The sequence below is a fragment of the Lissotriton vulgaris genome, chromosome 5, assembly GCF_964263255.1.
Source record: "Lissotriton vulgaris chromosome 5, aLisVul1.2, whole genome shotgun sequence".
Taxonomy (NCBI): Eukaryota; Metazoa; Chordata; class Amphibia; order Caudata; family Salamandridae; genus Lissotriton; species Lissotriton vulgaris.
In genome coordinates, this window is record NC_141693.1 from 1,452,020,397 (window position 1) to 1,452,033,948 (window position 13,552).

The 13,552-nt window shown below is 41.1% G+C and overlaps 1 protein-coding gene across 1 annotated transcript in view; it reads left to right on the top strand.

The window, feature by feature from the left end:
- Nucleotides 1–13,552, top strand: part of LOC147712731 (C4b-binding protein alpha chain-like) — a 366,951-nt gene that overhangs the window by 343,063 nt on the left and 10,336 nt on the right. The window contains exons 14-16 of the mRNA XM_086923391.1: nt 221–415; nt 7,349–7,543; nt 10,573–10,643. Of these exons, the coding sequence (XP_086779517.1) occupies nt 221–415; nt 7,349–7,543; nt 10,573–10,643 (461 nt within the window). The remainder of the gene's footprint in view (nt 1–220; nt 416–7,348; nt 7,544–10,572; nt 10,644–13,552) is intronic.

Genomic DNA, 13,552 nt, shown 5'->3' on the forward strand with positions numbered 1-13,552 from the left:
TTTAAATGTCCTTCAGAACCAATCTCATGTCGGGGTTGTACATTGCAGCCTTAATGTATCCCTAAATTATAAAATATAAACTATGTAATTTACAAGCTGTTCATATTGTAAAAACATTAGCAGAGCAAGAAGTCTCCTCTATATGACTTGACGCCTTGATGTTCATTTTCCCTTTCTTGGAATCTTCCATAGTCTTACTTTACCTTCCTTCTTTCGCTAGTTCTCTGTCCTAAACCAGTGGTGGAAAATGGCCACGCCGTCCTAGTCCACGGCGCCACAGGCGTCGGGGCGAAGCAATATCGTGTCTTTGACAAGATGGAGGTTAGTTGCAATGACGGTTACGCTTTAAACGGCACTGATGAAATTGTCTGCCAGATGAATTCAACGTGGTCTTCTCTACCTACATGCCAGTTTGGTAAGTTTGACTGTCGCTGTGTAGATTTAAGGTGAGATTGTCGTTTTGAATAGATGTGAAAAGAAATAGATGTTAAAGTAATGGTACTCATTCTAGCTTGGAATTTATGCCATCATTATTCAAAGACTTTTTTTATGTCTGCTAATTTGTTTTTTGCATCTGTTCAGTACCAACATCAACAGAGAATGTCTACTTTTTATATAGCACTGAATAGAACACAAGAGAAAAAAGTGCTTTGTGAAGAGATTACAATCGTGCCCATTCTTGGGCATTGATTCACCAAAATGCCAACAGTAATGGAGTTGACCTCATGTGCAGTTTGACCCTAAATGACACCACAGAAAGTAACATCATATGATTTTTAAGCCAATGGCATCTCTGTAGGTGTTTTTATGTTTAAACATTTGCTCCAATGAGATACAGCAGGTGGCATGGAAGAGGATGGAAAATTATTATCTGCAGCCAACTGAAGGCCATGCACAGAAGGTTAAGGTATACTTTCATAGAAGTTGGATGTAGTATATCATCGAAAACCCATAACTTAACTGAATTAACTATAGCTTAAGTGAAGTTATGGTTAGGATTAATATTAACAGCTTTTTATAGTGAAGACAAAAAACTCTGAAATGTATTAAAAACACCAAAAATCCCAGTTGCAGTGAAGTTATGGTTGCAGAACAGGACCTAGGGTCCATGGAGGTTCATAGATTGTGGCTGCCTCCATGGTCTGTGGCTCGTACAGCAGCCATTTTATCCATGGCTCATGTCCCAGGTGCAAAGCTTGTGACTTATTTATGACCCATGTGATGGACGGAATGCTGAACGATGTCAAACATTCAACCCCAGTACATAGATCTGGGCTGTTACAAAGTCAACCTGTGGCCTGGGCACCCCCCAACATTTTGCGGGCAGGTACAGGTGGTAACTGACTCTGACAGACCCTGGGCTCCACCTAACCAGGCCCAGGACCAGTGCTATGCTGGAAGAGATACTTATATACACCTATATACACTAGGGTACACTGTGGGTAGGGGTACCCCTGTGATTGGCATTACCCAAAGTTTAAGGCCCTAGTTCATAATAGGGCAGGCGGATTAAAACTACCTCTAAGTCCCTAGTATATAAAAGGGCATGGCAGTTTAGAGGCTAGCAGCCCTTTCTGCACTTGCATGTGTGCACTGCTGAAGCCTGAGGTGAATTTAAACGTAACTCTGTGTTGTAGGACAGTTTTAAAAAAGTAATTGTGCCTAAACTCGACTTTGGTGTTTGGAGCACTTAAAAATGGATAACCTACAATGTTTGGGCATATTAGGTACCCCCAGGGCCTCCCTAGGTGTTCCGGGGTATGGGGCGGGGTCAGGTATTTATAAGGTGGACCCTTATAAAATGAGCTTTCTATGCCCTGGGTAAGTGAAATTGCACATTTCACTGCCCACATTGGGATAAAGTGCTGCACAAAATCGACTTAGGTGCTAGGAACACTGTGGAGGGAGGATCCTCGTTATCTTTACATATTTAGAACCCTTATTGTCTCCCCTAGGTGTTCCAGGGGCGGGGGCTCTGTAGATATAGGCATAGTATTTATAAAATATGTTTTTATAAGCCCTGGTTCCAGAAATATAGCTCAAGTCATTTTAACCATTGCAAATCCCATGCCACACAGGTTAACATAACAAGTCGTTATTAACTAATAGATCTTGCTAGGAGAATGATAAAAATAGCATTCAAAGACTTCCCAGAATGGTATTAATAAATTAAACAATATGATATTGTTGAATTTCTCCCACAATGGACAGACAAGAAGTTATAAGACTTTCTTGTCTGTAAACCCAGATTAAGCCTTCCAGTGTTCTGTCCTGATTGGTCAGAGTTAGATGGATTAGCAGGCTCCTTTGAAGAGGTGATAAAGAGCCCCTGGGGTTAACCAGTTCTGCTTGGAGGCCAGTGTTCTGTTACACAGGAATGCCAAAGCAGGGGGTCGTAAACAATGGACTTCAAGGGAAGGGGAAGACACCAGTGTCATATACAGCTCTACTCTTTTGAACCCAGCCAGATGCTAGGCTTAAGGAAGGAATCAGCAGATGCAAGGGGGAGAGACTATGTATATTAGCAATCATGGGGTGTGTTTAGCTAGCTCTTCTCCCCCTGCTGGAAAAGCAGCTGTGATGAATTTGGAAGAATTGGGGCACTCTAGGGCAAAATAGTGCCACACTCTAAAGGATGTGGGCATACCTTGGGGCCTTACATTGGCCCCCATTGGACAGGAGTGCCCTCCTGCTTGACCCAGAGAACTTGGAATACGTATCTGAGAGGGGCAGAAACTCTCCGATCCGCTGCTTGAAACCTAAGAGAGCAAGAAGGGCCATGCTGAGAAGTTTGATGTGCAATCATAAGGCCTGCACTCTGAAGATTGCACCTTCTGCTCCATTTAGAACTACAGCCCTGCGGATTACCTTGCTGTAAAAGGACTAAGGAGCGGACTCCCTTCAAGCTACAGGTTATCAGAGCTCACCTGGATCATCACCACCAGGAATTCTCAACCTTTTGTCCAAGTGGATTGTGGGAACTGAAGTCCTCACCTCTCAAGGAGCATCTTGGAGCTTCCAGATCCTTGAAGTGAGTTTTAGACACGTTGGGACCCGCTGGAGAACTTCAAGAAGAAGTTCCTGAAGTTTGGAGCAACTTTGGGAAAAAGCTCCATAAAATAATAAATGTCAATGGAATTTGTCTCTTACTTTCCAATATTTTTCGGGCACGGATGGTGTCCTTCCAAAAATGAATATTTGGGTACCATAGAATTGACAAGCTTAACCATAAACCTAACCATGATTATCCTCCTATTTATTACACCTAAACTGATGTAGTGGTATATAACTGACCTTTATGTGAGGGAATCTTTTTTGGATTTTCACTATGTATTTGTCTCCAATTAGAAATTCTAATCATGTTATAACTTGATACAAGGATAAATCTGTGTTATTACCTATACAATACAGACATACAAAGTTTGTGATAACTCTTTCTTTTGTTCTTCTTCCTTTGTTGCTTTCCTTTCCCCTGCTCTACCTTTTTCATATTTTCGTTTACACTAATGTGCTTTCACCTACTTATATTTTGCCCTTTTCTTCGATGTATTACTCTGATTACTCTTTGGACCCTGTGATGATCCCATAATTGATACGTATGTTGTTCAATATGTGTTATTATGATGACTATACATATGTTCTGTATGATCTATGTTCATGATGTACTAATCAGCCTTGAAAAAGGCCTTGGCGTGCCACCTTTTTGGTCGAAACACGTGTTAGCTGTTCTCTGTTTCTTTCATGTGCTAACAATAAATACAGAATTAGGAATAATTCACAGCGTACCTGGACATTGGAACTTTTATCCCAGGACTTTAAGCACATATATTTTGTGCTTAAAGTCCTGGTTTCTATCTTACAATTACTACCAAATGTAGAGTCTAGCTCCGGTGAATTCTATGGCTGTGTATGTATACTGCCATCATTACGGTTCATACAAAGCCATTTGAAAATTAGATGTATGCTCTTCAATGGTGATGGGTGCATACACAAAACTTTTACAAGATTGTATTTTTACCCCCCAAAAAAACACTGACATGTGAGCTTGTTTTTGGAAAAGAAAAAAGAATGTCTCTAATACCATGGGAGTTTTCTCCCATGAGGCAATGGTCTTTTTTTATTTTTACTGCCCCTCACCACCAGACCACTCCTGGCTGTGACAGTCGGATGGCTTACCTTCGACTGCACATACTCCCTTCGGCCATAGGTGCAAGGTTTACCGTGACATAGTCGGCCTAAATCTGGCAGTCCTCCAGAATCAAATTCAAATTCAAATTCAAAAAATCTTTATTTCGATCGTTGAGATCATAAAAGATATTCAAGTAACAAACATTACATCATTAAAAAGATTAAAAATAGATTCAGAATATGCTGGCTGGACCAACGGTTTAGTAAACATGGTACTGCTTTACCGTTGTGACAGAGCACACTGTCTGACAAATCTAAATCCGGCATATAATAATATATATCACTGACATGTATTATTATATTAGGGTGGTGTGTGCACTGTATGGTGCCAAGGCCTTATTTGGACTTTGGCGGAGGGAATGCTATGTCACAAACATTGCAGATGACCAGTCTGTCGTATTACAAGTTCATTATAGCCAATAGGACTTGTAGATGACCAAATGGATGTCTGTCACATTTTTATAGACTAAACCATCCGCCCAGCCCTAAATAAGACCCAGAATTTTTACATCTCTTTCCTGGAATTGTCTAATCAACATGTTTCAACTTTAAATGGGCTCATGTACTGCTCTCGGACCTTCATCAGTTCTTCCAAAAATAGTAATACATGGAAAAGACACCTTTAGGATTTTTTTTAAAAATGAACACTAACTTAAAATGGAGCACCAACACATCTGTTGGAATCAATTACCAGTGATGAATTATTGTAGAAGAATGCCCAGATGTGATACAGTTCTTGGGTCAAATATACTAAGCATTTTAACAGTTGCAAACACACCAGTTCTGTATTTGCAGCCATTAAAATGCTTTTTTGATATGTACTAAGTTCCCACTCCTAAAATTGAATTGCGAATGGATACTGATGAAGTATCAGGAAGAACATGGTGTAGGCATCCTTTCCAAATACAGAATTGGTATCGAATGTATGAATGTTTTGTGAGCAAAACCTGTCACATAACATTGATATTTTATTTACACCTCAAAGGAGGTGCAATGCATTCTTAAAAAGGGAGTGACCCCATTGGTGTCCCTTGCCCTTTGTGAATGTTAAAAAAGAATTTATGAAAAGTAGACAGTGGTCTATGGCACCACTGCTTTCTCTTAAACAGTAAAGTAAACTTTTCTTTTTTAAACTCAGTCCTGTTTCCTTTAAGAAAAAAGGGTCTCCATTTAAAAAAAAGTTCACCTAATTGAAAGGCAATCACAGAGACAGTGGTCTGCTGGCCCCTTTTCTGTGATGGCCTCTACTTGTAGAGACTCGAACATTGTGACGTACCTCATTATTATTCATGGCGGTAATCAGATAGTGACCCCCTGTGATTCAGATTTTTAAGAAACTTCCTGTTAGTACATAAGATGGTTCTCATGAATATGTTTACTGGTCACAAAAATGCTGGTCGAAATAAGCCGCTAATATTTTGTGACCAGATATTCGTACATTTGGCCATGGCTTTTTAATTTCAAACTGTTTTTAAACATTACACTGGCAAAAAAGCAAAAACATGTATGTGTATCTTCTCCACTGAGAGTCACATCCCAAATAAACTCCCCCTCTCGATTGTCCGTTTGAAGAAATGATGTGGGCCAAGCTGGCATGCACCTGGCTCTGTTACAAGAAACTGGTAACATGCAACCGTTCAAGACTTTTTCTGCTGCTGAAGTTAGTTGATCTGTGTGATTCTGCTCAGTTTCAGAACCGATGAGACTTATTGCCATTAATCGCAAGTCATGCGTTCCTTCTGTGCTTGGTTACAATTATATTCTAAGATGCATAGGATCTGCTCAAAGATAGACTTTTTTCTTGCTGTCTGAAAACTAACTAGATGCCAGCATCAGGGGGAATGTATGTGAGATCATGCTGTTATTGACTCAATCTTGACTCTTATGAGTCCTCATGGAAACCAAAATGTTCTTTTTAAACAAAATCATAGCTGCATTTCTCTTGTATTCCCTCCTCTCTATTGCCTGTAACGGTATCCATATCAGGGTCCTTCTCATGCCCTCTTCCTCTCTTCCTATAACATTATACTTGGAGTCCATCCATGTTCATCCTTGTATTTAATATCTGCCATATCTGTTTTTTCTGCACTTGTTCCAGTACCTTTCTTTTTTTCTCTACTGCTCTTTCCCTTGGTATAATGTTTTCTCTTTTTCCTTTACATCCTTCAACTGTTACGCCTTTTGAACTCTTTTTTCTCAGCCTACCTTCATCTCCCAATCAATCCCTCCTTTGTCTGGCACTCGGACTCCCTGTGGCAGCGGTTTCCACTCTGGGTAGCGTTCAGGTCAAGAAATTAGATAAGTGGGTATCACGAAGCTCTGGTTTGACCAGTGGCATGTCTAAGCCATACATCTCTACAAGTGTGGAGTGGCTAAGCAAGGATGCCATGAGCCCTGGTTCAAAGAAGAAAAATAGCCCCTGACTGCTGTTGGGGTAGTAAACACAGTGGCGTAGCAAGGGGGTGGCAGGGAATGTGGTCCACCCCAGGCGGAAGGAGTTTTGGGGGCGGCGGCCTCCCACCACTATTTCCTGCATTCTCAGGGCGGGCACTCACCCCCACCTGCTCTTCAATTGGCTGGCGGCGGCAAACGAAACGCCATCCTCGCCTGCCATCACCCCCCTCACCAGCTTATCACTTAGGCCGCTGCGAGGCGGCAAACTCATGGAGTGCCACGGGCAGCCAAAGGGCTAGCTACACCACTGAGAAAACAATAGATATTTCAGGGTTCAAGGGCACCTCAGGGCTCTGGGACACTCTGTGCCACTGCACCTGCTGCACCAATGGTAACTACCCCTGGTACACGAGGCTATTTTAGAGGGTAACTTGAAAATACTGACATGCCATTTATTCATACCTATCAAGTACGGAACTTTATATTTGGAAGACTGACAATTCATTATTAAATGTTAATCTTGACAGGCCTATGCATTTCAATTGAGAATCAGTATTTCATTAGCTGTAGATAACCTTTATAGGCTGAGGGCTTAGGCCCCCAATTACGTGGTCTCTGAATGCAAAGGACATATAGACCGAAGACCATGCTAGCAGAATACCTATACCTTTGAAATGTAATAAAGCCCATTCTATTCTCTTTATTATTTATATTAATATTTGTTAGAAGTAAAATACATTTGATTTTTTCCATTCAATTTTACTAGTTTCTTGCGATGTACCTCACGTCGAAAATGGGGACATTGTTTGCAAAAACATCATAACGCCGGCTCTGGAGTTTGGGTACCGACTTTCAGACAACATTACATTTCAGTGCAATGATGGTTACACCATGAATGGAACAAACCAGATCCACTGCAAAAAGGATTCAAAGTGGTCGACTTTGCCAACCTGCAAACGTGGTGAGTATGTCTCCAGCAACAAAAGTATGTGTTGATATATGTTTTTCCTAAACAATAAACAATATTTTTTTATAAAACACATGGACTACTCTTACACTATTGAAACTACAATTGAATTGTCTATAAGATCACTGTTGCAGCAAACAAAATAGAGCGGGTTCAATTGCCTTGCTTGCAGCTCATCAATATGTAAAATATTAAAAAATGTAAACATCTGGTTCACCTTTAACTTTCTTAAACCCTATGCCTGAAGTTGTGCTGTAAACTGGTAGTACTTTCTTTTATCTTTAAATTTTTTCTCCCTATACTTCCAACATATGTATGCAGCTAATACTTTCTTTTTCTATAGCACAGCTTGTTTAGTACTGGAGAATGCTGGAGCCTGGAAAAAAACACGCACTATAGAAAATTTCCAGTTTGAGATATGTAAATAACTGTAGTAAAATTAATCCGCAAATAACATCATCCAAGAAATGACATAGAAATCATCACCAGTACAGTTTCGCATCTCCGGGGGAAAGGCATTGTTGTCGCAAAAGTGTCCCTTTCACAACATGCAGTACATAGACCCAACCCCGTCAAGTGTGTCCCCCTTCCTCCGTCCAATTGTGCAGCCACGGAGCACCCACCGGTCGGTCCCTGTGCTCTTTTAACTCCAGCCACGGGCACCATATTTTATCAAACTTCTTTGTGACTGATAACCTCTCCCTCCCTCCACTAGCATGCACCCGTTCATATTCAGCGCTCACCGAGTCGAGCTAGGAGGCCTCTCTTTACCTCTAGCCTGAACAATATCTCTCCTAGCCGTCTTTTCACCCCAGAAACCCGGACATGTCTGTGTTGACAGATCAACCGGACCCCCACTACCTATTTCAGAAGCACCCGTATTGTCCGCCAACTCGCCCCCAGTCTCGGGCACTCCCACAGGGTGTACACTATTAGCCCGCAGCCCCACAGGCACCTGTCATTAGGAAGTCAGCACATCGCATCAAGCCTCGTTTTAGCGTAGTATGCTCCGTGTAATGTCTTAATTGTATGAGGCGAAAGCCAAAACCTGATCGCCGCCTCCCAAAATGTTTTTTTTTAATCGTTCCTTTTTCTGTATTTGCTAAACTGGTTCAAAGTGTGTTTTTTTAAATTACATTTATTTTTTAAATTAACTTTAAATACTGTATATTAATTTTACAAGCACTCCTTTTTAAAATGTAAGTTACACATTGTTTATGTGGCTTTTTAACATTGTAGCTGCTTGCAATTTAAGAGCCTGGATAGGTGGTGATTTATTCTTGACTCCTTCACAAATATTAATATTGAAATGCATGTCGAAACTGATGGACTTGTTTGGAAAACAACCCTAGTGATAAAATAGTTTCATTGGTTAAAATGTTTTACATTTAAAGATTTTATTGAAAGGACAAGGGGGCACATGCATCATTGCACCCGTTTGCGATTCCTAAATTGCGAAAATTAAGGAATCGCAATTTAGAAATCGCAAACAGCAATGCATGATTAAATCGCAAATATTTTTGCGAATTCTTCATTTTCCTTAATTGCGATTCACATTTTGCGATTCGCACCGTTTGCGACTCCAAAATCACTTGATGCATGTGCCCCAAGGTGACCAAGTGTAGGTGACAGAATATTTTCCTTTTCTGCCTTTTGATGGTGTATGCTTGCAATAAAAATTTTAAAAAATGCACAAACTTGCCATGTCCGAAGTTAATGGCTTTGGCAATGCTGGTTTAAACAATGTCTTTAGGCATAGGATTAACAAATGCACTCCATGCTGAGCCAAAAATTGCAAAGGCATTTTACCACTCCAGGCACACTATTACAGATATGGGTTGATAAGATACCCTCCAAGGCAACTTGGAATGAATAAAAGCAACCCCTAACAAATATGTTTCGCTGCTATAGTTTGTCTGAAAAGCATAACTTTCTCCAGTAACAAGGGACTGCCCAACTATTCCCTTGCAGGATTAGAGTGCCATATAAATTAGGCAAAAGAGAAATAAGAACTCTTGTCAGTTCCCAATATTTCTTTTAGAGTGATCTGCAAAATAGTAAATACTCTACATCTGCTCACCTCAATTGTCTGTTTTTCTAGCCTATGGTTTAAGCATGGAATAATCCCAACTTTAACATCAAATGACAAAGGCATAATATATATGTGGCAGCCGCGGTCGGTGCAGGTCAGCGTGGCGGGGATTTCGATAGACGTTGGAATACAATTTATTAATTTATCTAATTTTCCCTATTCCGTCGCTTGTCGACTCCCCTCCCCTCCGCACACCGCGCTTACCTGCACCGGCCCCCACTGATGTGTGGACAACTGCCACAGTATTTGTGCAAAAATGAATTATATTATTGTGTATTTTATTTTGAGAGAATAAGCCTTTATGAATCAGTGCAAATAAATCAAACAAAACACTTGCCATTCACCACAGGGCTATAGAAAAAGATTTTACTACTCAGCTACTCAAAGGGTGACTCACCACATGCGCCATATTGATGTCACCCACTAGTTCTCCCCCTAACTCTGTTAAAATATTCACATGTTTTCTATACTCAGGGTTTGGACTGGGACAAAAAATAGGCCAGTGCAGCAAAATAAAAGTGGCCAAGATTTGCCAACCATTCAGCTAAAAAGGGACCCCGGTTTGTCAGAGCAGCTCCTCGGACCTTGTCTATACCCACACATGCTACGCTCTTATCTAGCAATGCGCCCTGATACCCCTAATAATAATCATAACATTAAAGTAATACAAATCCTGCATCTCTGTTCATTTTGTACATGTAGGCCTACTCAATGCAATTGTATTTCTCATCATTTACGTTTTAATTTAGACATATTAATTTTGAATGCACTTATTAAGTATGATGAAAGGTCCCATGGCAATGCCACGTCAGAGGACTGCTACCACGAGTCACTGCCAAAATAAAGCCAGACTTTAAGTATCCGATCAGTGGCTGAGCATAAAGAGTACCACACAGCCATCATTTACTCTATTTTCATTTTTCACTTAAAGGGAGCCGGTTCCTGCCTGTAGAAAAGCTGATTTCCAATGAGGAGGAACATCAAACCGAGCAACAGGACATGGTAAGTGACAAGCAGTGCTCGAATGTAGAGGCAGGTGTCAGCTGGATTCTTGATCCAGCAGCTATCATTCCACCAGATTTGGGATCCAACCAACCCCAGTGAAATCTGCTGTGTCCTGGTGTCATTTGCTAACACTAGGACACATTCAATAGTGCCTGCACTTTGTATTTTCTGAGTTCAGAGCAGAAACCTGCAGGGCGCAAATTTCAGCACTTGCATCCTGGATCAGAGGTAGCTGGAGTCTGATATCCTAATGTCAGTGCCATTGAGCAAACAAAGACACTCAGCTTGTTGTCACTTCACAAGTATTTAAGAGATAAATTATGATTTGGAAGCAGGTTTTTGAATTCTCAAAATTCTATATGTGAGAGATATATATGCACTGTAAGATTGGCAGATGTTTCTGTTTAACATGAGTATTTACAACCACTTACATAGCAAATATGCTTTTATTACTAAACATAGGAACCCTTTTTAGCAACCTTAGAATAAAGAAACAAGTTTAAGGCTATGAATTTAACCCTTGCAGCTTGTAGCCAGCTCCTCAGTGTGGGTTCATAACTTGTTAAGATATATAAAAAGCAGTGCAACTTTTAACATGCAGGTAACACAAAGATGTCTGCAACAGAAGCCGGAAAAAACTGTGTCTACATAAAATCAAATCTCTGACCGACAAATTACATGCTGTGCTTCGCATCATGCTGTTGCATGTCAAACTATTGAATACACAATTATCATCTGGCATAAACATTAGCTCCCAAATATAGTTTTGCCAAAAATATCAACCCCTTAGGTGTAGATTTTCTATTATTAACTCCAAATGTAGGGTTTACAATATTCATGTCAGACAGTCTTATGACTATAATATTATCTGCTGCCACACACATTAACCATCTGTGCTATTTTATACGTCAAACCTATGAATAGACTGCACACATATCTCTCCAGTAAGTGCAGTAGTGACCCGAGTTCTCAACTGCTGTTAAATTCGGTAACTTGCTGGCTACACAAAATTCTCTGCAATAGGTGCAATACCCCCCATATATCTTCTTCTTGACATTTTATTTGGGGGCAGTTTCTAAGAATGTATAAATTGTCTGTCAGACATCATTCCCCATGACTTTGCCCCTCTTTAGTCCTCTGCCCTCTATGCTTCTACCGCTACTGCCACTTCACTCCCAATTTACAGGATACTGTAATAATTATTTTCCATTTTTAACACTACACAGGTTCCCCTGGTACTGACTGGGATAACCATCTTGCTGGGCACCAAACTAGCCATTTCCGGGTACGGCCACCGGTAGGGGACCCTTTTCAGGCAGTTGGGGGTCTCCCTTTGAATGCCTTTCAGCTCGAAGCTCTTAGGGGTGAAGTGGCTTGAAAATATCTTCCCATGGAACCCTCCCTTCTTGTCAGGAGTAGGCTGGGAATGCTTTCCATAGAAACTCTTTAGGGGCCGTTTGTGAACTCAGATGTTTTATCTTTGTCTCAATCCTCTTTCTTCTGGTGTGTACCATGTTCACCCTTGTGGTGATCCCTCCCATAGGTCTTTTGGGGCACTCTAGTGCTGACCCAGAGGTCCGCCTTCTTTGCAAGCTCTTGGGGTGAAGTAACCTTGTTACCAGTCAGGTGTTGGTTCATTTCTGTAAATCAGCTATTGAGCATATGCTCCCTCAATGTCAGATCATACAACCCTTCTTAATCGCTCACTTTCCTGCACTTAACCAAACCATTCAGTGCTTTCCTGGAGTAATCAGTGAAATTCACCCAAGGCTGGTTTGACAGCTTGTGGCTGTCCCAAAACCTTGTGCATTATTATTCTGGGGTGAGCCCAAACTTGGTGGCATGAAAGTGGGTATGTGTTTCCAGAGGCTCACCCCTGAATCCTCTTCTGGGACCCAATTCATCATTAGGGCTACCTCATAAGCTGAAAACCATTTTTCATTGTCATCCCGCCCCACACAGATAGGCACCAGGTCTAGGAATGGGGACTCTCTTGTCCCCATTAGACACTGAAGTTTCACTGCCACCATTGTTGCTGGCCCTTCTACTTTGCTTGGCCTTCAGGTCCAGATCTAGTTTACTCTTTTCGTGAGACGGCAGAATTAGCCCGGAAATTCTCCTATCAGAAGCCTTTCTACTGCAGGGGATGTTGGGGAGAGAATAAGGTACCATTCGTACGGATTATTAAGAGCGTTAGAACAATTTCATTACTCAGTGCCCATAAGAGGCTGTTCTGGACTTAAGAGCAGTTAGCCAGATCTATATATGAGAGGTTGCCTTGCAGATATATTAGACAAAAAAGCTAGGGCATGATTTAAGTTTGTGCTTAGATGCTTGATTTACATATATTTCCGAGGTTAGTCATCTTGACAATCTCGGCCCAGAATGGGCTAAGAGATAGAGGGTACTTAATTCCCAAATTATCTTCAAAGGGGGGTGCAGTGCCTCAAAAATTGGCATTTGGGGCTTAGCTCAGAATGCTAAGTATACTTAAATTGCGGATATTTATAGAAACAGAGCTCCTTGCCAGAATAGGCCTGGCAAAGGACTAAGAAATGAGGAGGACTTATTACGGAGTAAATTAAGCTTGCTTGATCTCCCTTTCCACCCACTAGTTATTAGAACCTTTGGTACAAGGGGGCGGCATGAGATAGCCCACCGCATGATCTTAAGCTATCCTAGTTTTGGACCATCAAAAGTTTAAAACATATGATACCAAAAAATATCCATTAACAGAGTGATTTTAAATTCACGACTGTCACCCCCTTCAGATGTAGTGTCTTGGATCAAAAAGCTCCAAATTCCGGTGCTGTCCTTCCTGTTTCTTCGCTGGGGCATTCAGGAGCTTTTCTTCGAATGGGTCATGAAGGTGTGTTCTCCTCTGCATCCGTACTCCTGTCTCTATG